General features: G+C 35.0%; 1 protein-coding gene across 5 annotated transcripts in view; it reads right to left on the bottom strand.

Moving 5' to 3' along the window:
- Positions 1 to 4258: 4258 nt before the first annotated feature.
- The window catches only part of GLRA3 (glycine receptor alpha 3), a 92979-nt gene continuing 72521 nt past the window's right edge, over positions 4259 to 24716 (bottom strand). For 2 of the 5 annotated variants that reach the window (XM_040588797.1, XM_040588814.1), the window contains exons 7-10: positions 21165 to 21379; positions 19426 to 19572; positions 14028 to 14147; positions 4259 to 10187 (exon numbers count right to left, since the gene is read on the bottom strand). In XM_040588797.1, coding sequence (XP_040444731.1) covers positions 9918 to 10187; positions 14028 to 14147; positions 19426 to 19572; positions 21165 to 21379 — 752 coding nt within the window. In that variant the 3' untranslated portion in view covers positions 4259 to 9917. The remainder of the gene's footprint in view (positions 10188 to 14027; positions 14148 to 19425; positions 19573 to 21164; positions 21380 to 24716) is intronic. The other 3 variants (XM_040588804.1, XM_040588832.1, XM_040588822.1) reach the window with 3 other exon arrangements.

Below are 24716 nucleotides of genomic sequence, written 5' to 3'. Positions count from 1 at the left end.
TACATTTTCACTGTTCCCTCACCTAGAAGCTGCTTTGGTGCTGCTTCAATACTCTACACAAAGTTATGTGGTCTCACATATTTACAATAACAAAATTCAAACGTTTTTTGGAATTTGGAAACCTAAAGTAAATCTGAGGCTACTGAAAAGGACGCTTTTGAAACTGCTCTAAAATTTATTTTCTCAAAACTGTGTGGTGTTTTTGTGTTACCTCTGACCACATTTGTATAAAATTGAAATTTTTCCTGTTGAAATGAGGTATACTGTTTTTATCTTTACTGAGCCTCTTTTATTTGTAATAGAGTTATATAAAGCAGTTGCTTTTTAATTCAGTTGAATGATCATTGCAAAGCCCAGGGAAAAAAATGAGTACAACAAATACTATACTAGTTAATTTTTAATTTGTAAATACTACCATGAACCTTAAATATATTGTTTTCTGACTTTTAGCAAACAATTTGTTAACTAGTATTTGATTCAAAGTTAATAGTGTGCATCAGGGTCTCAATTCAACTAGCATCTATATCATGAAAGAGAATGTGTCGTATTCTCTTGAGAAATTAAGGAGAAACAGTAAATGGATGTTAATGTTACACTGTAGTATCTGTTTTAGTCTGCAAATATTTCATAGTATCTACTTGTAATAATATCCTTAGTATCACTTCCGATCAAACTTCAGGGTGTTCTTACTGCTGTTTCCGTATTTGTTCAGTGAATGTGTGAAGTAGTGAAGTCTGCTAGGAAAGCAAGAGGGCTATCACAAGGCAGACTGATCTGCAGATTTACATTATTTACATTGCTGAAATGTGTGCGGTCACCTCATCTTAGGTATAATATGAAGTTTTATATATATATAGCTTTCAGAGAGGAATGCTTCCTTCTTTGCATTTATTACAGCATAACAACATAAGTGTTGTAAATAAGTGGAATAGCTGTCGTGCGTAACTGAGGTATTTGTACCTGTGCTCTGAAGGCATCCTTAACATGAAGAATCTACTCCAAAGACCTTCTAACTTTAGCAAATTTGGAAACAGAGTGTAAATTATTGTTTTCATCTTTTTTTAAAATGCTTTAAAAATTGGTTGGTGATTCATTTTCTATTGGATAAAATCCTATGTGTAGCAATAAGTATTTGACAATCGATAGATACTTAAGTAAATTACTTCTGTTTTATAAAGCCTTTTTTATTTAATAAAATATTCAGGTACAAAAATGTTTACATTTTCATATGTGTATTTAGATGTAAACCCTTGGGGTTGGTTCTTACTAAATTAACATCTCAGCTATTTTTGTTCCTAAGACAGCATTACCTCCATACATTTCCATCTCTTTCAAAAGGAGGTGTAGTTTATACCATGAATAGTGCTTATGCTTCATAGATTTCCTTCTTAGTAATGAGTGTCAGTGCGTGAAGTTTCTACATGAAGGATGCTTTTGGCTAGAGTTTATCTCCTTGAACAGATTCTGAACATCGATGACATCCCCCAATTCATATGAAAGGGAGCCATCTTCTGGTGTAATTTATACTTTCCTAAGAAATTATGATGCTTATTGCTATAAGAAACAAGAGATGGATGGGGAGAGAAACTGGTTTTGCATATAATGCAATGAACAATAACTGAAATTTGTAAGAATTTCTAGCATCCTCTTTGAATAAGTTCAGCCACATTCTACCGATGTGTGGGCTTTTTCTGATCTAATATACCTACATGAGGTTTACTCCTACCTCATGCAGTGGCAAACAAGCTGCAGTATCATGTGCTTTTAAAAACAACAGTTTGAATGTCTCCTGTACCTACTGAATATGCCTAATGAGAATAACTAAATATATCCAAAGTAACACACTGGTTTTCAAGGCAGGTCAGGTATGTTATTACTAAAATAGAGGCTAACATTTCAAGAAAAGTTTTTTTCAGTATTGTGAGGGAAAATGCAAAGTCTTGCATCCGGGAAGTAACAACCCTATGCACCAGTGTATGCTGGGGGATGAATCGGCTGAAAAGCGGATGTACAGAAAAGGACATGAGGGTCCTGTGTGCACCAAGCTGAACATGAGCCAGGAATGTGCCCCTGCAGCAAAGGTGGGTAATGGTATCCTTGGCTGCATTAAGAGCGTTGTCAGCAGGTCAAGGGAGGTGATCCTTACCCTTTACTCAGTACTGGTAGGACCACACCTGGAGTACCTTGTCCAGTTCTGGGGATCTCATCATTTGTATACAAATTTTTTCAGTGATGCCCAGTGACAGGAGAAGAGGCAGTGTGCATAAACCAAAACACAGGAGTTTCCTTTTGAATATCAGGAAACACTTTACTCTGAGAGTGACTGAGCACTGGCACAGATTGCCCACAGAGGCTGTGGGGTCTTCATCTTTGGAGATATTAAAAAAGCATTTGAACATGGTCAGTTTTCAAAAGCCATCTCAACATGGTCATGGGCAACCAGCTTTAAGAGGCTGTGCTTGAGCAGGGGAGTTGGACAAGATGACATCCAGAGGTACCTTACAACCTCAACCATTCTGTGACTTTGTGAATCTGTGAAGTAATGTTGAAATATCTAATTTTTTTCAATGACAAAATATTATATAGAAAACATATATTTGCTTATTAAAGGTTTGGAGATATATTATTCAAATTTTGAAAGTTTCATTTATTCCCAAAATTAAATATTCTCTGTAATTCTTGTTTTGTGGCTGTTTTGGATTGTCATCCAGGGTTTTAAATTCACATGCTTGTTTCTTATTCAGAAAAAAATCTCAGATCCTGCTAGTGTATAGAGAGTAAGATACTAGAGATAAAATCCACTGCATAGACTACATGGAATTAAATATTTATTTAATTTTAAAAATAATTAGGTGGCTATGTATGCAGACATGAAAAAGAGGATATTTGATATCTGTTTTCCCAGAATTCCATGTTGAAAAGAATGCACAGTTTATGCAACACAATCATGTGTTGATCTCTTTAAGATCTGTTACTTCTTTTTTCTATGACTCTTGAGTCACTTTATCTGGCTGTTACTTTCTCGTTTAATTGCTTTTTACACACCTGGTACAGTGTATTTTCAGATTTCATGCTCTTGAAACTGTGCACCTCAGCATGGAAACACTTGTTACTACTGTAGTTTCATGACTTTGTTGTGAACATACCTGAACAAGGACAGAGGTACAGTTATGCTTTGCTCTTGGGAAGACAAGATGGTATAGACCTGTTGGAGGAACCTCTGTCATAACTAGCAGGGGTCTGATCACACAGTTCTGCAGGCTTTATGACAGCATGGTTAGGACTTCTGTTCCAATTCCACTGGTGGTCCTGATATATTTCACTGTTCTTTTGATAAATTTTCATTTCATAAAGTCCAGCAACTTATGGCTTGGAGCTGAATTACTAACAACAGATAATGGAAATACTTCATTTACGAGTATAGCAGATTTTTTTGTGTTTGTATCCCATTAACATGAAAGGCAAATTGAAAGCAGTGAACTGATGTTGCTTTTTGTCATATAGGGGGCAGGGAGCACAAAGCATCTATGCTGAGACTGCTAAAGATTTCTAGCCTAAATGGCATCGTGTTGACATATGGCTATTACTGAGATGATGTATACTCTTTGCAAGCGTATTAACACTGTTGTAATCAGATTAGCAGAACTCAGACTGTTCCCAAAGGACTTCTTATTTGCTGACTTCACTTCAGTATTCTTGAAATCATTTTTCTATCAAGGAGTACTTAGGAGGGCCCACAGATCTATAAAGTTTCTATAAGGCTATTTTGCTGCAAGTGAAATTCTTTGTCTTTTTGGTAATAAGATGAGCAGCAAAAAAAAATATTTTGGAGTGGCTGTAATTATTTCAATAGGCATTTATAAAGATGATTTTCCCTGAGTTTTCAGAATGAGCTTTTTTCAGAACTGGAGCCCATCTTCCACCTGTCCTCTGGGGAGATCTTGCTGTTCGCCCACTGTAAAGGAAGCCTTTGGAGGATCATACTCCTAATTCAGTGTCTGTCACCCTCCGCCATGATCTCTGAAAACACATCTTTGTACATTTCATTAAAACAGTTAAAGTGTTTTGAAGCTTAACCTGAATAATATAACAACTGAAGGCACTCTATTCTTCTTTCTCAGGTTTTCACTCGTGAAGTATTTAATAGTAATGCACCTTAACTACTGCTGAGGGTTTCATCCTTTTTTCCAATAGTGTTGATAGACTCTCCTGTGACTTTAAACCCATTGCCTAAAATACCATAAAAATAATCACGCTCTTTCTGAAAAAACTTAAGTTTATTTTTCTTTGATCAAAATATCTACAATGACATGGGTGACACCATAAATTTCACATATTTTAATACTTCTGTCTGCACAGAATGTCAGTTTAAGTGCAATATGATACTGTAATACAATAAAAAGGAATTTAATCGAATCCATGCACAACACATAGAGTTTTATCAAAAAGGAAGTACTTTGGGATGAAATTGCCATCAGACAGAATTCACAGGAGAATATTCTGAAAACTCACAAACAAATTATTAATACACTACCATATTTTTTCTTTTTTCTTGCTGTTGCCTTTAAAAAGCTGGGATCACTAACACACAAAATACTGTATATTATGTTAAATCTTTACGTCAAAAGCTTATGGCACAATTTCTTTTTATACAACTCACAATTACACATCCATGGAACATTAGTAGCTACTTTAGTCCATTTCATCTGTTAACATCACTCTGTCATACATTAAAATACAAACATAAGAAATGTTTCTTGCATATTTCACAAAAATGAAAGTGAAGAAGTGCAGTAATATTCAAGAATGTCAAGGATACAGGATGAGCCAACATTCTTCTGGCATTTAACCCTCTGCTTCTAGCAATCTAACCTGCTTCTACAAGCCTTCCAAACTGATAGTATTTCAGTAACTACTGTAAGTGATGTGTGTTGCCTGAAGGCACCTTTTCCATAACCACTGCAAAATAGAATACCCATTTTATTATTAAAAAGTAGTTTGGTTTGCAAATTGTATTTTTCTTCTTAGTTGCCTCAAAAAGGAAAAAAAGCCATGATGATCTGATACTGTTCTTGCCAAATAACATATGATTGTACAGTAAGATGTAGATAAAGATATTTTACTATTTCACAGGGGTACTGTAAGAATTAATAGCTCATTTGGCAGTTTCAAAATTTAAGGCCAAATTCTACTCTGCTGGATTAGATTAATTCCCATGGTAGCTCAAATGAGAGCAGAAGTTGCACATAAAGTGTATCTATCTTTTGCAACCAACATCTCAGCCTGGGCTGGGAACTGTATGAATAAATTCATTTCCATCTAATATAAAATTATTGCTCAAAATATTTTTTTAAGGTTAAGGAAGACTCTTTATCTTTCCCTATTGTTAAAAATATATGGTTTTGTACAGTTTATTAGATTCTATTTTTATCTACATTATCAACCTACAGTTCTGTTAGGGGTTATAGTACAAAGTGGAAGCAATACCTTACTCCTTAAATGTAAAGTGCACATCTAAATGACCTAAATATGACGTCTTTCTAGTGACTAAAGAGAATAATCTCTCACACATCACAAAAGACTTTCTATAAAGCAGCCTATAACAAGGTTTTGCAATAAATGCTAATAAAGAGAATCCAAAGAAAACTAATATCTGATTGAGCTGAAAAAATAATTAGATCTCATATTCTTCCTGAATTCCACTAACCTGCTTAAGTAACAATGCTTGTTGTCAAAACTCCTTGAAAGTAGAATGTGCTTTATTTTGGTGTTAAAATAGCTAAATTCTAAACAGTAAATCACTAGTATCCCTTCTTCCTTTTCTTCTCCAAGCCTCCTCTAGATGATCAGTATTACAGAGAGAAAAAAGCCGACCCTCTAAACATGCAAACCTGTTTTGTTGATATTTTAATATAGTTTTAAAAATAAAATATATTTTGCTGTTCAGAATTTTAGCAGGAGTTTGGTACTGTGGTAGCTGGGTATATCTACTGCACCTCTAAGGGACCTTCCTTATCCTCTCTCAAGATCATGAAGGTTTGGCCTTACAAGGCTTGACATGGATTTGGCCACATCTTTCTTCGGTGCAGGAAGAAAAGACAGTCATATGAGAAGTTCCAGGCACTGCTTTGGGCCTCTCTCTCCCTGTGGTCCCTCTTATGCTCTGTACAGCACATGCTTTTCATCCTGTACCCTCCTGCTCAGCTCCATTAAGAATGTGGATGGTGTGCGAGTCGATTCTCTAACTGCACAGGCAGAAACTACTGTCCAAGGAGAATACATACTTTGCAGCGGTTGACATCAATTGTTTTCGCCTGTAGCTACTGCTTCCATCTGAAGAAGTGTACCTACAGAGAGGATACGGGGGGGATGGGGGAAAGTAGTAAGGACGCCTCTTGCTTTCTTCTTTCCCCTTTATGGTGACTGTGACAGCTTTTTGGTAGCTGTGTTGTTGGAGCATTCCTCCAGATCCTAGTTTCTCTGTCTGTTTTCAATGTATTGCAATAATCTTCTACTGCCAGTATTCTGTTTTTGGAGTATAGGACTGGTCTACAGAGACCACAGAAACGTGACCTGAGCTGCACAGAGTCTCCACCTATGATGAATAATGACTTGGGGCAAAACTGTGTTAGCCTGTCACATAAGGGTTGTGCTTACAAGAAGCCTTCTTGTGTGGTTTTGCTAAGTTCCTGTACTCTACAGAGCCCAGGTTCAGTGATTGTGAGGTGAGGTAGCTATCTACTTCAGCCTAATAAATGGGGTCTTTTTTAGCTGTAGGAGAAGCCCTGCTAGGTAACATATGCCTCAAGCATTATTTCCCTGATGATTATTTTTCTGCCTCCCCGCTGCCTCTTTCACAGGACAGTAGCATAAATACTGCAGTCTGATAAATACTTCAGAGTATTGACTCTTGCATCTTCTTAATGTTATTCCCTGCTACTTCATTATAAAGTTACAAAAGAATCATAACCCACACTGATATTAGCTGATGACAGTAGCTTGATTCTAGCTTTGCACAGAGGGCTGGCATGCCTGCTGGCATTTCTGACTTTTCTGCTAGTCAGTGGTGAATAGCAGGTGGTTTCTTATCTCAAATTACATTTCTTTCTTTACCATGTGACTTTACACTAAGTCATTTAGGAATAATCTAAATTAAATTTAAAGTTCTGCTTTCTTTTGGAAAACATGTTATTTAGTGGACAGCAGAGGCTTCTGTTACCTTGGCACTTCCAGTAAAAAAACCAAACCACAAAACCATCGGTTCAGGAGAGATTGTTTCCATTACATCAAAATAGAAAATCTTTACTTACCTGGGGGCAGCAGAATCACATGCCAAATGTTATGTGCATTTAAATACATTATAATGGAACCATTTCTTTGCTTTTTCCCCTCTGTTTACTCTAGTCAAAGTGAAATGTGGCACAGGGGTTATTGCCCCTCACTGAGGTAATAGGTTCATATATGAATGAAGGGTCTTGTCCTTCTTGCTTAACAAATTACACTCTTTTTGACTCCTTGTTACATTTTGCCAGTGTTACAATCCAGTTTCTCCTTTATTACTTCCAGGATTTCCTGTCTGATTCTCTCTTTGAAAGCAGAGACCTTTTCTGCCTTAAAGAGTGAAGAAAGAAATTAGGGCTAGATTTATTAATCTCTACGGTACTCAGATTTGTTAATGTTTTCAATGCAAGGTAGTACTGCATGTGTGAGTACAACAGGCTATATTGAATGCCTGGGTAAGAGGCAATGTGAACCAGGTACCCAAGTGTTACAAACAAGAATAACTATGAGCTATTCTGATCTGCCCAGCATTTTTTTCATACGTTGATCCCTTCAATTAATAATTCTTTATTAAATGAAATTCAGCTACTTTAGAAGGAAAGAAGAGAGATGATCCTGAAAGGTAATGTAATTTTTTGATTGCCTCTTGATTATGGATCTAGTACTTCAAACAGTCCTTACATAAAATACTGTTGACTTCACTGACAGGAGAAGCAAGTTAACATCCCTTTTCATGTGATACAGCTAATGATAACTTCAAGAAAGTTGAATATAACCCAACTGAAATGTCAGACATTAGTTCATGATAACCCCTCACATACATGAGCACCTTCATAAGTGAACCAGATTTTTGGAGCATGCACATAAAGAAATTAACAAAAATAAGACACAGCCTCAGCAAAAAATAATGGTTTGAAATTGAGTTCATTTCAGATCATAAATGAAGCAAAACTATATAAAAATTGTTTTAAAATAAAGGAGGATCATAAAGATTCTTTCTGAAACAGCTGAACAAAATCTGAGAGCTGCTATTTTAGAATCTTTCTAACTAATCCTTGGAGGAAAACAAAAACCAACCCAACCCATCCCAAGGTTGCTGTTACAATCCTCAGTGCAGAGTTACATTGCTTCTGTTATTTCATATGCACCATGCCTTTGGCAGTGCACCAGATGTTTGCCTCCAGCTGGTTTTGCTTTTGTATACAAACTCTGAGCAACAACAAACAAAAAATAAAAATATTTTGAAATAAGAAACAGCCTCAGCTACTGGACTTAAAGCAGCCAGCATTTCTAAATGTCAGATTTCCATATCTTAGCATGTTTTTGGTTTTCAATAGAAAACACTCTTGTCTATAAGCTATGTCTTAAATGTGATCTATTGTGTTACAATTCAAAGAAGCAACTAATATGACTTTTTTTTTTAATCCTGAACAGGGAAAATCTAAGACTTTTAGTAGTTGTTCTCCTGTTTGTTAGTGTGAAGTACAACAAATGTATGTAAAAGACCAGGTAGATCCTACTTCAGGTTTCTGAAGAGCTGCGTGTTTTTCCAAAGTTGTGAAGTGTTTCTTATTCACTCTTAAAGTCATATAAATATACTTCAAAGAACGAGTCAGAAAACTTGATATATTGACAAACTAAACTTCCTATATTTTGGTAACATGTTGGAGGTAAATGTGCATAAACACAGCTGTACTTGTCCTCCAAATGTTTCAGTGAAGCAGTTGACTAGTTACTTTTAATTTTCGTCCAAGATCTCTTTCCATTGAATCAAAATGAAGCAGTACAAGATTTTGATGTAGTTTGTCTATCTCACAAGCTGTATGAGTTTTATCAATTGAGAAAAAAAGAACCCTTCAAAAATATATATAAATGAGTGAAATATATTATGTTTCAATTATTAAATTGTATGTAATTAAAAGAAAAAATCCTTTGCAGTAATCAATACTTTATAAATGTTAATGTATTTCCCATGTGATATGCAGACTATTAGGCTATAGATACCTTGTGCTGTCAGATTATTTCAACATATAGCTTCCGGGGGAACGGTAATATGAAGTACCTTAGATAAATTATATAACTGTAAATGTGTCAAATGTGCACATTGCAAAACCACAGGTACCGTCCTTAAAACAAGAAAATGTCCTTAACATTGTAATCTGAAAGAATCTGTCATTATCTTCTAAAACTGAAATAAAGGTTAAAAATACTAATCTATTCTGTCATACTGTGGGGTTTACCTAGGGTATTCTGGATCAATTGTTTTAATTAAAAATACACCAGAATTTAAAAAATTTCATGAACATCAAAGAATACTGTACAATTGTACCACTATGTAACAGTATGTATAAATACTTGGCAGTAAAGCTTCAGTAGAGAGTGATTTGCAATGGAGAAGTTAATACTTCGTTTGACACAGAAAGTTTGCAATAGCAGATGTATCATCTCTGGGTGTCATTCTTCCGTTCCACTGTGACTGGGCATTGCAGGCCATGCAGGATATTCCCCTCCCCCCCCCCCCCCCCCCCCGAATGTATTTAACTCTCCCAATCACTCCTTTCATGTGTATTCTTAACAGAAAGCCTCCTGTTGAGCATGGCAGCCAGATCCGTATGCACTACAAGCCTTAATCTCTTTTATTGGTGAATGTCCTCATGCCTGATGATTTTGTAAATTACCCAATAAAAAATGTTGAAAATCAGAAAGGCTAATGGGAAACAAGCTCTGGATATTGTGTCTATCTTCTTGGCCCGGTCAATGAATACCTTTCTCATGTCATCAGGGCTTTTTGGTGCAGCTTGAATAGGATTATTTGGCCCCTTTGGTGTCACTCCATCTTTTGCTTGCAGACATGGGCCCATTCCATATGCTGTAAAGCTAAACTGACTTTCACGTACGTCATCATCCTGTTGAAAAAAAGAAAGAAAAAAAAAAAGAAAAAAGCAAGAAAGTTTTTTTTTAAAATTTATTATTATTTACAGAAATCTTACCAGCTTCTAAATAGCAATTATTACATCATTACCTCAGTGACTTCTTGAATCCACAGTTTATCTTAACTGGTTGAAATTTCAGCCCTATCAGTGTCTGTCAAAAATATTGCAGGTGCATTAATAAGAACAGCATTTTCCTATTTGTTTATAGTTTCTGTAATCTATTTGGAGAAAAGAGAAAGCTTAGTAAACTAGTGGTAATCAGGCACAACTTCTGACTTGGTTTAATTTTCCCGTCTACAGTAAATATCCACAGTCTTCAACTGGGCACACTTCACACTGGTCTTTCAGAGAACAGCCATTAACTCTATATGTTACTTAACAAAATGAGATCCTGGCCTCTAGAGGTATTCATCGTACAAGTGCTAATGATGTTCACATTGATTATATTAGTGACAATTCTGCCTATTTGGTCATGGCATATTTAGTTAATCTTATCTTTATGCTTTATTTCTGCTGTTCCCTGTGAATGCATTAGACAAAGAAAATAGTATGTAAAGTGTCTTTCATTCATTTTATTTTAAACTAAAGACCAGATTTTTCTTCTCATTCATTCTTCTGTCAAATCAGGGGAGATCTAGCAAAGACATTCTGAGTTTAGGGAGCTATAAGAGAAAGTGGTTTTAAATCCTGTGGCACAAACAAAAGTAAGTGGTCTGAAGTGATACATATTTTTGTAGCATGCGTTTCAAAAGAATGTGGCTTCTGGCTTGACAAACATTTTGTACTCTTTACCTGGTTATAGATATTCTCAAATAATAAACGAGGTACAAATGCAGGCAAATAAATGATACACAGACTGTGAAGCCAGGGGCAGACTTGGTTCTGAAATATATCCCAGTGTATTCCTTCACTATGTATGCTACCCAAGGATAGTCAGATGATTTTGATGGCATTCACAATTTTTTAAATACTGATTTTTAAATTCAGGATTTCCTATCTTTTATGTCTAAATTAGACTAGTTGCTTTAGGATTCTAGACTTTTATGAAGTATGACAAAATATTATGTGTATATTATTTCTTAAGTATTTTGGAAAATAATTTCCATAACACTTAAAAAAAGAATTGAGAAGCAGTCAATTTTCCTTTTGTAAGAGAAGTTTTGATATTTTGAAGGTCTCCCTCAATTAGATTAAAATAAAAGGGTAAAAAGAGTTAATTATCAAAGCAAATAAAATAATCCGTATTTCAGTTCAGTAATTCTGAAGCATTTGTGTTTTATTTAAACCTCTTTATACAAATGTAATTTCTGAATGAACACAGTTTAAATCCAAAATTCTGAATTTTTTGATTTAAAATACCTGTGACATTTGGAAAATCTGAATTTGTTTTGGAATAGAGAATTAATTCTAAACATATTTTAAAATCTTGATCGAGTAGTTGAAGAACCATCGTTAATTACTTTTTTTAAAAAAATCCAGTGATATTTATTGTCAGTGTCAGTTGAATAAGTTATCTATGAAAGAATGCTGATCAGTTACTTAGTTTGAAGTAAACTAGTTGGCAATCAGCATGAGCATCCAAGCAGAGCTGTAGTTACCACCCAGCTTCAATAGTTTTTCATATATGCAAATTGGAAAAATGTGTAGACTAAAATAGTTCAGTGAAACTACTATACTTCAAATCTGTATTAGAATTCTCCTATAAAAAACAAAAATAAAGCAAAATTAACATGAAAGAAACGGAGGAGGAAAAATCACTGACTTCAATATGGAAATGAATAACAGAAATACAAAATGATAGGTTCATTATTTGATGACGTGATAAAACAAAGATCTCATTACTGCAATAGTGCTCCTCTCCTGTCAGAAAAGGATTGGAAATAACATCTTTATAGAAGCTGTATTCCAGCAGAGTTGTAGTGTTGCATTCCAGTTAACAGAAGTTACAAATACATGGACTGTCAGAATTTACAGCAAACTTGCCCTTTAAACACCTTCTATGTACACCACTATGTACAATTCAGGGTTTTTTACAATGCAGTTTTTTCACGCTTCTCCAGAAAATAATGTTTATGATTGCACAGCCTCAAAAAGATAATAAAATAATTCTTCTGAGTAGCAACTTTCAGTTGGATATGTTTTCAGGATGAGGCACTATATACTAAGACTTTACTGTCTTTGTTCTATGCTCCTGATCCCCTACAGTGGTTTTCAAGGCCATTTTTTTTTTTTTTTGCTTTGAGAAGTCCTGAATTTAGTCTGCAAGCAGACTGCTTAGAAATATTCTCTGTTGTTGAGTGAGTGACACGAAGGTCCTTCTAGGAGTACAGCATTTCTGCCCAGTGTGTGTTGGATGGCATGTCTGCAAGGGCAGGCAGGATGGTTGGAGCCTGCCAGTCAGACCAAAGTGCCAGGGCTAATGGGTATGCAAGAAAGGGCACCTTCCAGAGCTTTGTAACATGCCAGGTATCACCAAAATTTTTTTCTGAGTTACTGGCTGAAATATCTAAAATGTGGTTCTGTAAGTTTTCCAGCAGGTTCATAATGCAGAAAAATCATTAATTTGGCCTCAGGTTCATATCTGAGTGTGCTTGTGCACATCAGGAAAGGTATAGTTACTGTTATTATTGATACTAACATTTGAGTGTGTTTCCAAAGGCATTTTTATAAAATGTCAGTGATACCCATTTGTTTTTATCAAGTGACTTGGCTACAGTCCCTCTTTTTGACTAGAAAGACTTCTTACAGTGCACGTGAGTCCACAGCTGTTGAAATCAACTAATGGAAGTATCCTGTATGCCCCAGCTGAGAATCTGAACTATGAATCTTCCTGGAAAAGTCCTGCATTTTGGTGGTGGTGTTTTTTTTTTAAAAAAAAACTAATAAGGAAGCTTGCTTTTTTTTTCCTGGTCTTTTGTGTATTTGTTTAGTGCATCATCACTAAAGAAAAGAAAATGAATGATTTCTTATTGATTTTTGATAAAGCTTTTAGAATCTTATTATGAATGAATTTTAGTAAGGGTTTGATATGAATGTCCTTTAATAAAGGTTTGGTACGAATGTGCTTTTCACACATGGTTTTGGAATTAAAAGTTTGAAGGTTATTCTGCATACAGCTACATAGAAATATTTTATCATTTCTATTAAAATTACTGTAATTAAAGAATGGAAATAAATATAGATAATTTTTTTTATTTAGAAAGAATTCTTTGGAGACCTGAAGGAAATAATTTCAATTAGTTTATTTTCATATCAGTGTTGTTCCACAAAATACTTAGCTATAAAGTATTAGAAAGCTGTCAGTTTCTGTGGCCCTGACTGCTGTTTTCTGTCCATATATTTAATAATACATTTCTCTTGAGTAATATGCATAAGAGCTGAAAATATCTCCATAGTCCTTTGACTGTAGGTTGTAGTAATAGCTTGAAGACTTATTTGAAGCCTTGGCTTGGTTATTTGAACACTATTTTTTATTGTTAATTTTTGAGAGTAAAAGTGTTATTAAATTTTTGGTACTACAGACAGCTTGGTTTTAAATGCTGATGTGGTAGTAACTGATTTCTCCATGAACTGAGGTCACTATTTCTTTGAAGTTCAAGAGTAAAATTTTAATACTATATTTTAATCCGATTTAAACAGATCAAAATGGATTACAAAATTAACAAGACAGGTACCTTTATTAACATTTCACGTCATCACATACAGGTAGCAATGAAGGTACATGGAGTTCACGTGGGAAGACAAAAGGACAGGGCCTCTGTTAATGATTGGATATCACGTTATGACAAATAGGACATCTTCTTCATAGTTTACCCTTAAATTTGTACTGTAGATTTGAGGCAAAGTCCCGTCTATAGGTCCTGTACATCTCAAGCCATTGCTATGCTGCAATGATTCACTGATTTCATTTCCATCAAGAACTCCCTCAAAATACTTTCATCAAAACGGATGGGTGGGTTGACCAAAAAGAAAACAAAAGAAAAGAGGTGTGATTACCATTAAAGACAATCTAGTTTGCATGTCTATTTTCCTCACTAAAGATACGTTGATCTTTAGGTTTTTGAAAATAGAATTAAAAGAGTGACTATTCCTGAAAACTAAATATATTAAAAGCTAATTTAAAATCAAAGTATTATTAAGTATATGTGCAGTTAATCTTTTTCCCTGTACAGTGTAAATGCAACTAAGAAAAAGCACTGTTCATAGCTATATGTCATTATCCCTGTATGACTTCTAATTCTGACATTTTTAACTTTTGTTTCTCAAGACTGAAAAGAGTGTAACTGTAAACGGATAATTAATATTCATTCATTCTGAAGGATATTTCCATCACATTAGTAATATAAGATTTGTGAAATAGTTTTGTTCATTGGCCAGATTTCTTTTTCTGACAGAGACAAAGCACTACGGAACATATATGGACTACAAAATGAAGTCTTAAATTAGGGACCAAAATCCCCATGTTCTCATGATTCATAATGCGATTTGTGTAATCATAAACAAATTAGACCCTTTTTGAAAAATCTCCTATACCTTTTGTGATGCGTATTGAAAAACAGCAATGAGTAAATTGTATATTACGTAGCAATAAGTTTTCATTTATAAATGTATTTATAGCACAATCCCAGACACTTCAGAATTTTTGTCAATTCTGTGCAAATTGGATTTAGCCTCTGAAAAGAAATTTGCCTTTCAGTTATTTGGAATCATTGAAGTCCATGCTTACAACCATAAAAACGGTAGCCAGAGGGTGCAGTTATACCTAAGAATTGCCTTTGATGCTGCTGTTACTGTTTGGGAAGGGAGGCTGCAAGGGAGGATGTACTAGCTCGTCTAAGAAAGAGGCAGTGACTACTTGAAAAAGCATAAGGAAAATGGCAAGAATAGATGAGCTTTGGATGCCAAAATATCTTGATACAGCTCTGTAAATAACTACATTTTATATAACTGTACAATTTTCTATAAAACTCAGCAGCTCTTATTTTGTTTGATACACTAATTTACTGCAGAGATTTTATCTGAGCTCAGTCAAATGCTTTTTAAGAGAGAGATTTCAGTTCTGTGTTTTTAATCAGCATTGAGAAGGAATAACCCATAGTTCTGACAAAATTTCAAAAATACTCTAAACTCGGAAAAACTGTGAATTTTTTTAAGGAGATGTTTGGAGTTAAAATTGAACGTAATGATTTGGACAAAGAATCTGAAAAATAGAGGAGAGTTCGTAAGTGCAAATACAAGGTACTACATTTAGCCAGGAATAATCAACTTCACAAACATAAGATGGAAAGTGAATGGTTCTGCAGTAGTTCTGGAAAGAGACGTGTGAGTTATGGAAGTAGAAATCTTGATATGTCATTAAAAAGGCAAATGGAAAACTGGTTTGGATAAACCTGCGAGTTATGGAAGATAGCAATCTTGATATGTCATTAAAAAGGCAAATGGAAAACTGGTTTGGATAAACAAATGTATAACTTGCATCATGTGGTCATTTGGCTACTCTCAGCTGTTACTGGCTAGGCTTCATGTTGCAAACACAGTTTTGAGGAATTATATAGACTTACTAGGAAAATTTCCAGGGAAGGAGAATGAGAACGAGAAAAAAACAACAGATTGTACCAACTGGGAATATTTAAAGAAAAGAAGACTGAATGGAAATGTGCAAATTGCTACATCAAGGAATGAAGTAGTCTGTTCTTTGTCCCACTCTAGACAAGCCATGAGAGTCCAAAAAGGGCATTAGTAAAAAACTTTCTAAACCATTGGAATAGATTTCAGAGGAGCTTGTGGAATTTTTGTGACTGGGATGAATTAGGTATAACTGATCCTGACTTATGTCAGGAAAATGGATTCATTGACTTCCCCAGGGCATTCCAGCACTGAAATTCAATCGTCTGATCATTGGCTAGGGTTTACTGGGTAAAAGTAAATAATAAATAGCTTCCCTATTGCAATTAGATATTTATTCATGCATGTTCTCTTCTGTCAATGTATACCTGAAATAAAACATTTCTAGACCCATCTATTTTTGGATTTTTGCAACACAGTCAAATCACTAGGAATTTTGCTGTACCCTTGGCAGGTAAAATGCCAGTGCCAAAAAGATCTATATTCATTGGTTGGAATTTACCTGGTAGAAAAACCTAATCCTTGTAAAATGTCCCAAGATGGCAAGTATATAGGATGAAAATGTCAAATAAGTTATCCTAACTGCTCTATTTCTCTAATCTATTTGGACATAAATACTGAATAGAATAACAGTTTTCACTTTGAAAACAAAGAGGATTTAATGTTCAAGAAAACCTCTGTAGTTTACTTCAAATGCAGCCTTTTAACCTAACTTCTTTTTGTGTCTTATGACTTCGTGGTCAAATGAACAATTCTGTATACGTGGTAGTTTCAAAAGTCAATACAATCTAATTCCTGAGAGCCAGTGGCTGTTTGACCTAGTCCAAAGGGACAACAAACCTTTACAAAACTTTATAAACATGAGCTATAGTAACTGACTTTGAAAAAGACAAAAGAGGAAGGAAACAGAAAATTTGACTTATGATCCTAGGGTCTGCTTTTCATGTTAGAAATCATGGTGAATAAATAATAATATTTGTGGTAAAGAAGGCTAGATATTAACCTTTATATAGATAAGATATATATATAGAGATAAGATATATATGTAGAGAGATAAGATAGATATAGATAAGAATATCTATTCTTATATAGCTATAACTATAGCTTCCTTTAATCCATAAGACATCATTTATTATTTATATACCAGAGGGTTTAGGATGTGATCCATTTTTTTTTTTAAGAGGTAAAATCTCTATGCCATAATGCTTCAAGTTCTTATATATTTATTAGGCAGGGAATTGTTTAATAAAACAATGAGAAAAAGAGAAGCAATTAGCTGAGCTGTCTCTAGCGCTTGAGAAGGTGTGTTCTTAAAGATTAGCTCGGGCCAGGAGCTCTAGCTCTACACAGAATTGGAATCACTCAAGAAATGTTCAGTTAAATTAATCTTTTTAGAAATATTTCTCAAAATCATAACCTTGCATAGGAACAAAGCATTTTTTGGCAGATTTAGGCTGAGAAACCTGTCTCATGATGAAACATACAGATACAGGCAGGAAGGGAAAGCCATATACCATCCAAATATAGTTAATATGCTCACTTGAGTTTTATTAAAAAAGCATGGAAATGCATGCCTTCATCCTTCAGAATCTAAGGGGAGTACTTGATATTGTACTATAGACCCTGCATTCTCTAAATCTAATCCTCTAATTTTATGAGAACCTAGCAAGCAACCTACCTGAAACTAGAAGACTGTCTAATGAAGTGTCAAATTAGAATAAGGACTTTTAAGTGTGTATTCAAAAATACCATGATGTGAAGCACTCATCCAGCAAAACACTTAAGTCAGCGAGACTATTCTTGTGCATACTTGTTAAGCGGTCTTCTCTTAGAAGTGCTTTGTATATTGTGGAGCTGTCCTCACATACCTCTAAGGTGAAATTTGATTGATTTTGATTGCTGAAGGTGTGTCTTTGGTGAGCTTGAAGTCTTGCTAAGAGGGGGCTGGAAAAAGATTTGGTTTGATTCTGAGGAAAGAGGGTAACACTACTACCTGCCAATTTCTAAGCCCTGTGATTATAATAATGAATGTGTACTTAAGGAAGTGAAAAGGTGTCACTATAGTTGAATGCGGTAAATTTGCCTGAGATCCAGAAGACACTAAAATACATGGTGAAAAAAATAATGGACTAAAGTATAGTCACATATCACTCACCAGAACTGTTTGTATTCGACACATGACGCATTCGTGGTGGCTCACCTGCCCCCTGTCCTGCAGTCCATCTCTGCCTATCACATTCCCACCATTCCAAACCTTTAAGCAGCTTTCAGAGAGCTGCCATATTTCAAAAACAAACACCCTGTCACAAAAGTGCTACTTTCCTCTTGTGTGTCTCAGAAAGCATTTTTTCTGCTACTGTCAGTGAAAAGAAAAAAGCACATTTTTCACAGGTACAAATGTTGAAAGCAAGTACATGCAGTCTGAATCATCCTCTAGGCTACAGTACATTAGTTTCTCTCTGCAGCTGAATTAGTTTAGAACTCGACACACAGGAATGTCTGAAAATGTCGTCATTTGAGTGTCCAGCCTGTCTTTTAACATGGAGTCTTGCTAGCAGAGACTGCTTAGGTAGGCCTTACAGCATGACAGGTTTTTAATATCTTCTAACTAAAAGCAAAACAACCTGTAAAATATCTTCTTGTGATGTAAGTAGTAAATTGAGGTAAGTCTTCAGGAACAAAAGATGGCTGAAATGAGTTATATTGCTACAGACTTTCATCCACAGTAATATTCTAGATAGTGACTGAAAGCCAGTAGAAAGGCTCGGAGTGACATCAGTGGTGGGTACTCATTTAATGAGTAATTTGGAGATATATTTATTCTTTGAAAAATCAGAAGTAGGAGTTACATATTGTTGTAAGAAATTTTACTTATTGCTTGATTTAACAGAAGAGTTCAGAATTCAAACCTGTGGTCTTAGCTCTTTGACTTTGCACACTGGTAGTGGCATATTTTAGTTAGTTTAGTGGTAGTTTAGTTAGCTTCAGCTATAAATTATTTATTAATAACCATTGCTGTATTAACATTTCTTACTAGTTATATAAACAATCTATTCTATGTTAACATGACAGAAGGAAAAAACCAACCCCAAACTTCTCAGCCTTTTAAAGGGAAATGTTTGTTCTTCCACCAATAATATTAATTGAATAAGTATTTTTTGTATTAAAATAATATTTACATGAAACACATCTGTTAAGGCTTTGAACTGAATACAAGAATGAAATTAAGAAACATTATTTGTTGAATCTCAGTACAGTACAAACTGCTGCAAGCACCAGTAACATTCATCCACTGAAGTATAATCTAACTCTTCTAACAGAGTGAAATCCATGCTTGTACAGATGGCTCCCACATGGCCCATGCCTCATTTAAATCTTTCTTAATCCCTCTTTTAGGAATTCAAGTTGGATTTATGCAGTGCATAGTCCTTGTAGTGACCCTCTGCCTATAGTGAATTTCATTCTATGCTGCCATATTATTTGTATTGCCACTTTAATCTACAGTATGTTTACCAAATTAACCCTATATCCTGGCACAAATCAATCTCAGACTCTCTTGCAAAGTTGTGAATATGGTAACTTTTACCTTGTTCTTCTTCCTCTTGCGACGGAATCTCAGAAGTTCTTTATGCTGCCTTGACACAAAGTTCACAGCTGCATACTCCAAAAGTGCAGAAAATACAAAGAGCAGACACACAGCCATCCAGATATCAATCGCTTTGACATATGACACCTGTGCAGAGAATAGAACAGAAGACTGAATATGTTAAGACCACAGATGTGAAGTTCAGTATTTCACATCAGGAGGAAGTGCATTAATATCTCCACATCCCAACACTACTTCTATCAAACAGCATTTAGCATGAAAGCCAGCTAATAAGAAGGAGAACAATTCAATCTGTAAGCATTAAATATTATTTTTGAAAATGTGGTCTTTCACAAAATGTGTTTACTGTTTACTTCATTAATGGTTCCTCATAGTGTACTGTGTATTTTATCACAAACCAAATAATCCAGAAGCAGCACATGCTCTTCCTCTATTTGTCCTCCTGACATCTGTGAATGATACTAAGGAGGTATAAAATAGATTATAGTGGGACCAGTGGGAATTCCTGTATTATAACAGAGCTGATCTAAAGCCCTGAAATAGAAATTAGGTGGCAGGAAGGAGATAGATGAAGAACTTTGATGTGTTCATTCTCTGCTAATTTAGGCATGTTAAGTCAAAAATATAGGTTCAAAATTAGTCCTGTAATGTTGACACAGTGGAAGTATTGAAAATCAGTTACAGGGTGGATGGAATCATTGCAATCCTTCATTGCCAAGCTCAGCTGCAGGATATAATCTGAAGTAGAAAACTAGGGCCTGTTCCCTCTCTCTGCAAATCTGCAAGAGCTTTTTTTCATACAAGCCAACATAGCTTCAGACCTCAAAAATGTGATGAAAACATACATAGCTCTCTTGGGTTACCTCTTAGGTTGTTGCTTTTCTGAGTTTTTACAGCATTCTATTTTCTTATGTGTGGATGCTACGTTTGGATGCATATATATGAGGTGCAAAGAACATTCACTTCTGTTAAGGGTATCTATTTTACTTAGGAAAAAATCTAATTAGCCAACCTGAATATTGCATGTTAAAACTAATATAGAAGTAGACTTTGTGCATTTTTATTGTACATATTTTATTTCTACTAACTGCAATGGCATGTGAAGATGGTTAAGGAATAACCCTTAAAATGAAAATCTTTAAAGCAATGGCAGGTCAGAAATCTTAAATACTTATAGAAATATGTAAGAAATATATTATTTACATTGTGTGGTGAGTGATTCTTTATACCATTATTTGGAGCTATTTAGCTTCACATTTTTCTACATGTTGATGTAAATGTGTTTGTAACTATTTGAGTTACTTTGTAATGTAGGCAGGTTTTGAGAAAGGAATGTAATTGAGAACAGTTTGGAATCTATGACCTTTAGAAATTCAGTCATATCTGCTAGCACGTCATCAGAGACTGGGATCTGGAAAAGGATGAGCTAGTCATTTGTTAAGCAGAATTTATGGAGTACTGAATAACATTGCTTTCATCAGTTGCTGAGGTTTATGGAATTTAGTAGGTATGTAGTTGGCTAAATAGTTGAGATGGGGATAAATAGAGTATATTTGATTGGTGACTCAAAGGACCTCTAAGTATTTCAAAGTTATTTATCTCCTTTAGAAGATGTTTAAATGCTAACAATTAAAACACATATGGTTGACTGAAGGTGTTTATTTGTCACATAACATTATGACTTTGTACTAATGTGGTACAAAGGAAATTCTACTTACCTTTGGAAGAGATGCTCGTGAACCTGAGCTTTGTGTTGTCATGGTCAGTACAGTTGTTATGCCTAAAGCCACTCTGGCTGGAGCTGCATCCATATTGATCCAAAATGATACCCAGGAGAGAATGACAATCAAGAGACTCGGTATGTACATCTGGATGAGATAGTAACCCATCTGCCTTTCAAGGTGAAATCGCACCTCAATACACGTAAACTTTCCTTTTTATAACAAAGAAGAAATAGTCAATAGAATGTTCTTTAGTGTCAACATCTAGTGTACACTTTAAAGAATTTACACTCCATCAAATGTATTTGTTCTCTAATGAAATATGAATGTTTTAATTTCTCTTCAGTGGTTTTTAATATGCATGTTGCCCATTATAATAGGTGTATCTACTGGAAAGAAAGGGGACAGAAAACCTAAAAATTTAAGAATTCAATAACCTCTGGAACTCTTCTTTCCTTATAAAAGCCAAAGCACAATTCACTATAACAGGGGAGTTCCTCTGTGTGATCACACTTATTTTTCACTTATTGTTTGAAAATACGGCTATATGTAAATATATATCTCCCATTGTATAACATCATCTTTGTCTTTTGGTTCAATTTTAAGCTTAAATTTATTTTTTTAATCCAATGAATTTGGGAAAAATATAGTGAGATTAATGTGGACATTAGGTTATCAATAGGAGATTCTGCTAAATCTCTCTTGATTCCTAAACTGTTTCAGCTCAAAAGTACAGTGACCAAGATTCAAACAGAAATCAAGGACTTGATATTAGACAACTTTAGAAAGCTAATTAAATGACCTTATTTTTCCAGATAGTGCACATCAAGTAAATTCTACTGCTTTAAGCAAATGAGAAAAACAACAACAAAAAAATGATCTATTGTTAGCTCATAGAAGCATAAAACCATTTCCTTTCTCTTATCCAGATTGTGTGTGTTTTTGTTTTTGTTTTTTTTTTTTTTTTTAACCTTGTAAACTGTAGAGTATTTCACAGATCTTGACCTGGTCTCATTATAGTTTCTAATTCTGCTCAATGCTTATATTAGTCACATATGAATGGTGCTGAAGGCAATGCTGTTACTGTAAATAAAGTATATGTGAAACAGTTTCTTACAGCAGAAACATACATACCTCAGATTTCTTCCTTATTTGAATGAAAGCATTTACTAATTCTAAGTTTAACATGAAAGCTATATAGTTATTTATTTCTGAAGTTGTATGAAGTTGTTTGGTTATGTTTTCCAATAGTTTTTGATAGATATTTTCCTAATCCATTTATATTTACCAAAATGCCATTTTATAGCAAATCATTCCACATTAATAGTGCTTTAATATTTATCACATTAACAGAATTTACGTAACGGACTTCTTTACGAGCTTATCCTATACTAATTTAATATATTGTGTATTACACTGTGACAATAGTGTTAGGCATACAGAAATGAATTTCAGAGAAATTAAAACCAAAATGTTTTTATTCTAGACATATTAAGTGCTTGCAAATATCTTCTGAACTTCATTATTTTCATAATAGTTCTCTTAAAAGGCTATTAGTTCTTTCTATGGTGTCATAGTAAATGTTATTGGATGAAATTTTTATTCTGCTGAGGCAGTAAAAAAATATTTCGTAAGATGATGGTTATGATGTTCAATTTTAAATTGTTGTGATATATCTCAGGAGTTTTATATCTGCTGGCTCAATTATTAGTTCCATTCCTAATTGCTCATGTTTTCTGAATCCTATCTACACTCCTGCAATCTGTGTCCCAAATCCTGGCTCAACCATCTGCTGCCCCAGCTCCAAAACTGATTTCTGCTTCAATCAAGGGATGCAGTCCTTGTTTAACAAAGTGAATGGGAATTTTGGTGTCTACCAGGGTTTTCACCTACATTTCTCTTCCAGTATCTTCAAAAGGATACTGACACAAGGCATTCTTTTGCTTAGCAGTTCAGTACGCCCCGCCTAACTAGAAGTTCTGCACTGACTGGCCTTTGTCAGAATCATATTCTTACTTCAAACTGGTCCTTACCCAGAAGATTCCTTTTTTGTGACATCTATTAATTCAGCAGCCTTGGACAGCAGTAGTCTTTCTCTCATACATCACAGTATATCATGGTGGTAAGTAGTGACAGAAATGCATCTAACAAATCTAGGTCTTTTGTAAAGCCATTTTATTTGGCATCACATCAGCCAGAATTACAGTTCAGCATGCAACATTTCCTTCTTATAGGGTCTTATACTCTTCTTTCAAAACAAATTAGGAAGGAAAACTAAGGAGCATCAGAATGGGTAATTTATGCATAACCGGAGTGTCAATAAACATTGGCTATTGCTTGTACATTTTTTTTTTTCTCCAAAGAAAGGTGGGATAAGAGATCTGAGTTTCTCTTCTGAGTAATCAAGTGGGCTTGAATTATTACAGAGCTCTCAGCACAAAAATACTGTGGTCCTAAACAGAGAGCAATAAATAATATACTAGCTCTGATGTGGATTATTTTTATGTAGTTGCATGTTTTCCAGGTTTATCTGAACTAAGAGGAAGGAGAGGACTAGCTGTGGACCACAGAACCCTAACAAAATGAAAGAGATTCTGAATGAAAGAATTGCAGATGGAATATACAGTAACCACAGAAAAGGAGAGAAAAGAGACAGGATGATGAAGAGGCCAGAACTAGGACTGAATGATGTGTCGGAGGAATTATACTGAATGATTTTTTTCTTGGTTTTGTACTTTTGTAGACATCATCGGCCAAGGTAAAAAAAAAAAAACCAATCAATCAAACAAAAAACAAAAAAGCCAAAAAAAAAAAGGTGAAGTGTGTCTCTAAGTGGTAAAGTACCTTTGCTTAACTCCACAAAATGTGTGACGTAGACTCCTGCCTTTGCCTTAGGCCCAGTGAGTTTATGGACATGCCAGTCATAAGTCTACTGTTTCCCAGACAAGGCCACTGTGTTCCTCATCTGTTCTGTTCTAGTGTAGCACTGAAAAATCAGTATGTGGCAACTCCTCAGGGAGGCTGGTGGCCACCCAGGTACATACTTCTCTCTGTTACTCCACTGCTGACTGTTGGGGCAAGGCGGCAGTTGGGAGTGTCTTGGCACTGCAATTGCTGGTCTAAGTGTGGAAGGGGTGACTTTTTTTTTTTCCCCTTCTTCTGATATCAGAACCACCTGCATAAACCTGGCTAATGAAGCAGAATGGAAAAAGAACATTTATACTAGCAGATGTGAGCCTCAGCTAGGAGGCAGCCAGCAGAGGCTGTGCTGTTGTTTCCCCACTTAAGCCAGCATCTAGCTGTGGGCCTTCTTTCTCTTCATGTATTCCATTTCAATTTCAAATCCAGGTTAGCTGTGGTTTATCTATTTGACTGGATGCTTGAACAGATCAGAAGAGACATACCCATGAAGTCAGCTCAGCTGGGGAAGGAGATAGACAAGCAACTAAGAGCACTGGTCTAATAATTCAGTACAGTACGTAAAAGATAAGCTCTAGTTCATTCTAATATGCACTGCAAATGTCATGGAGAGTGGCTAGGAGGAGTATA

This window comes from Falco naumanni, chromosome 1 (genome assembly GCF_017639655.2).
Source record: "Falco naumanni isolate bFalNau1 chromosome 1, bFalNau1.pat, whole genome shotgun sequence".
Lineage (NCBI taxonomy): Eukaryota > Metazoa > Chordata > Aves > Falconiformes > Falconidae > Falco > Falco naumanni.
Note: the sequence above shows the minus strand (reverse complement) of the source record. Positions and strands in the feature narration are given on the sequence as shown.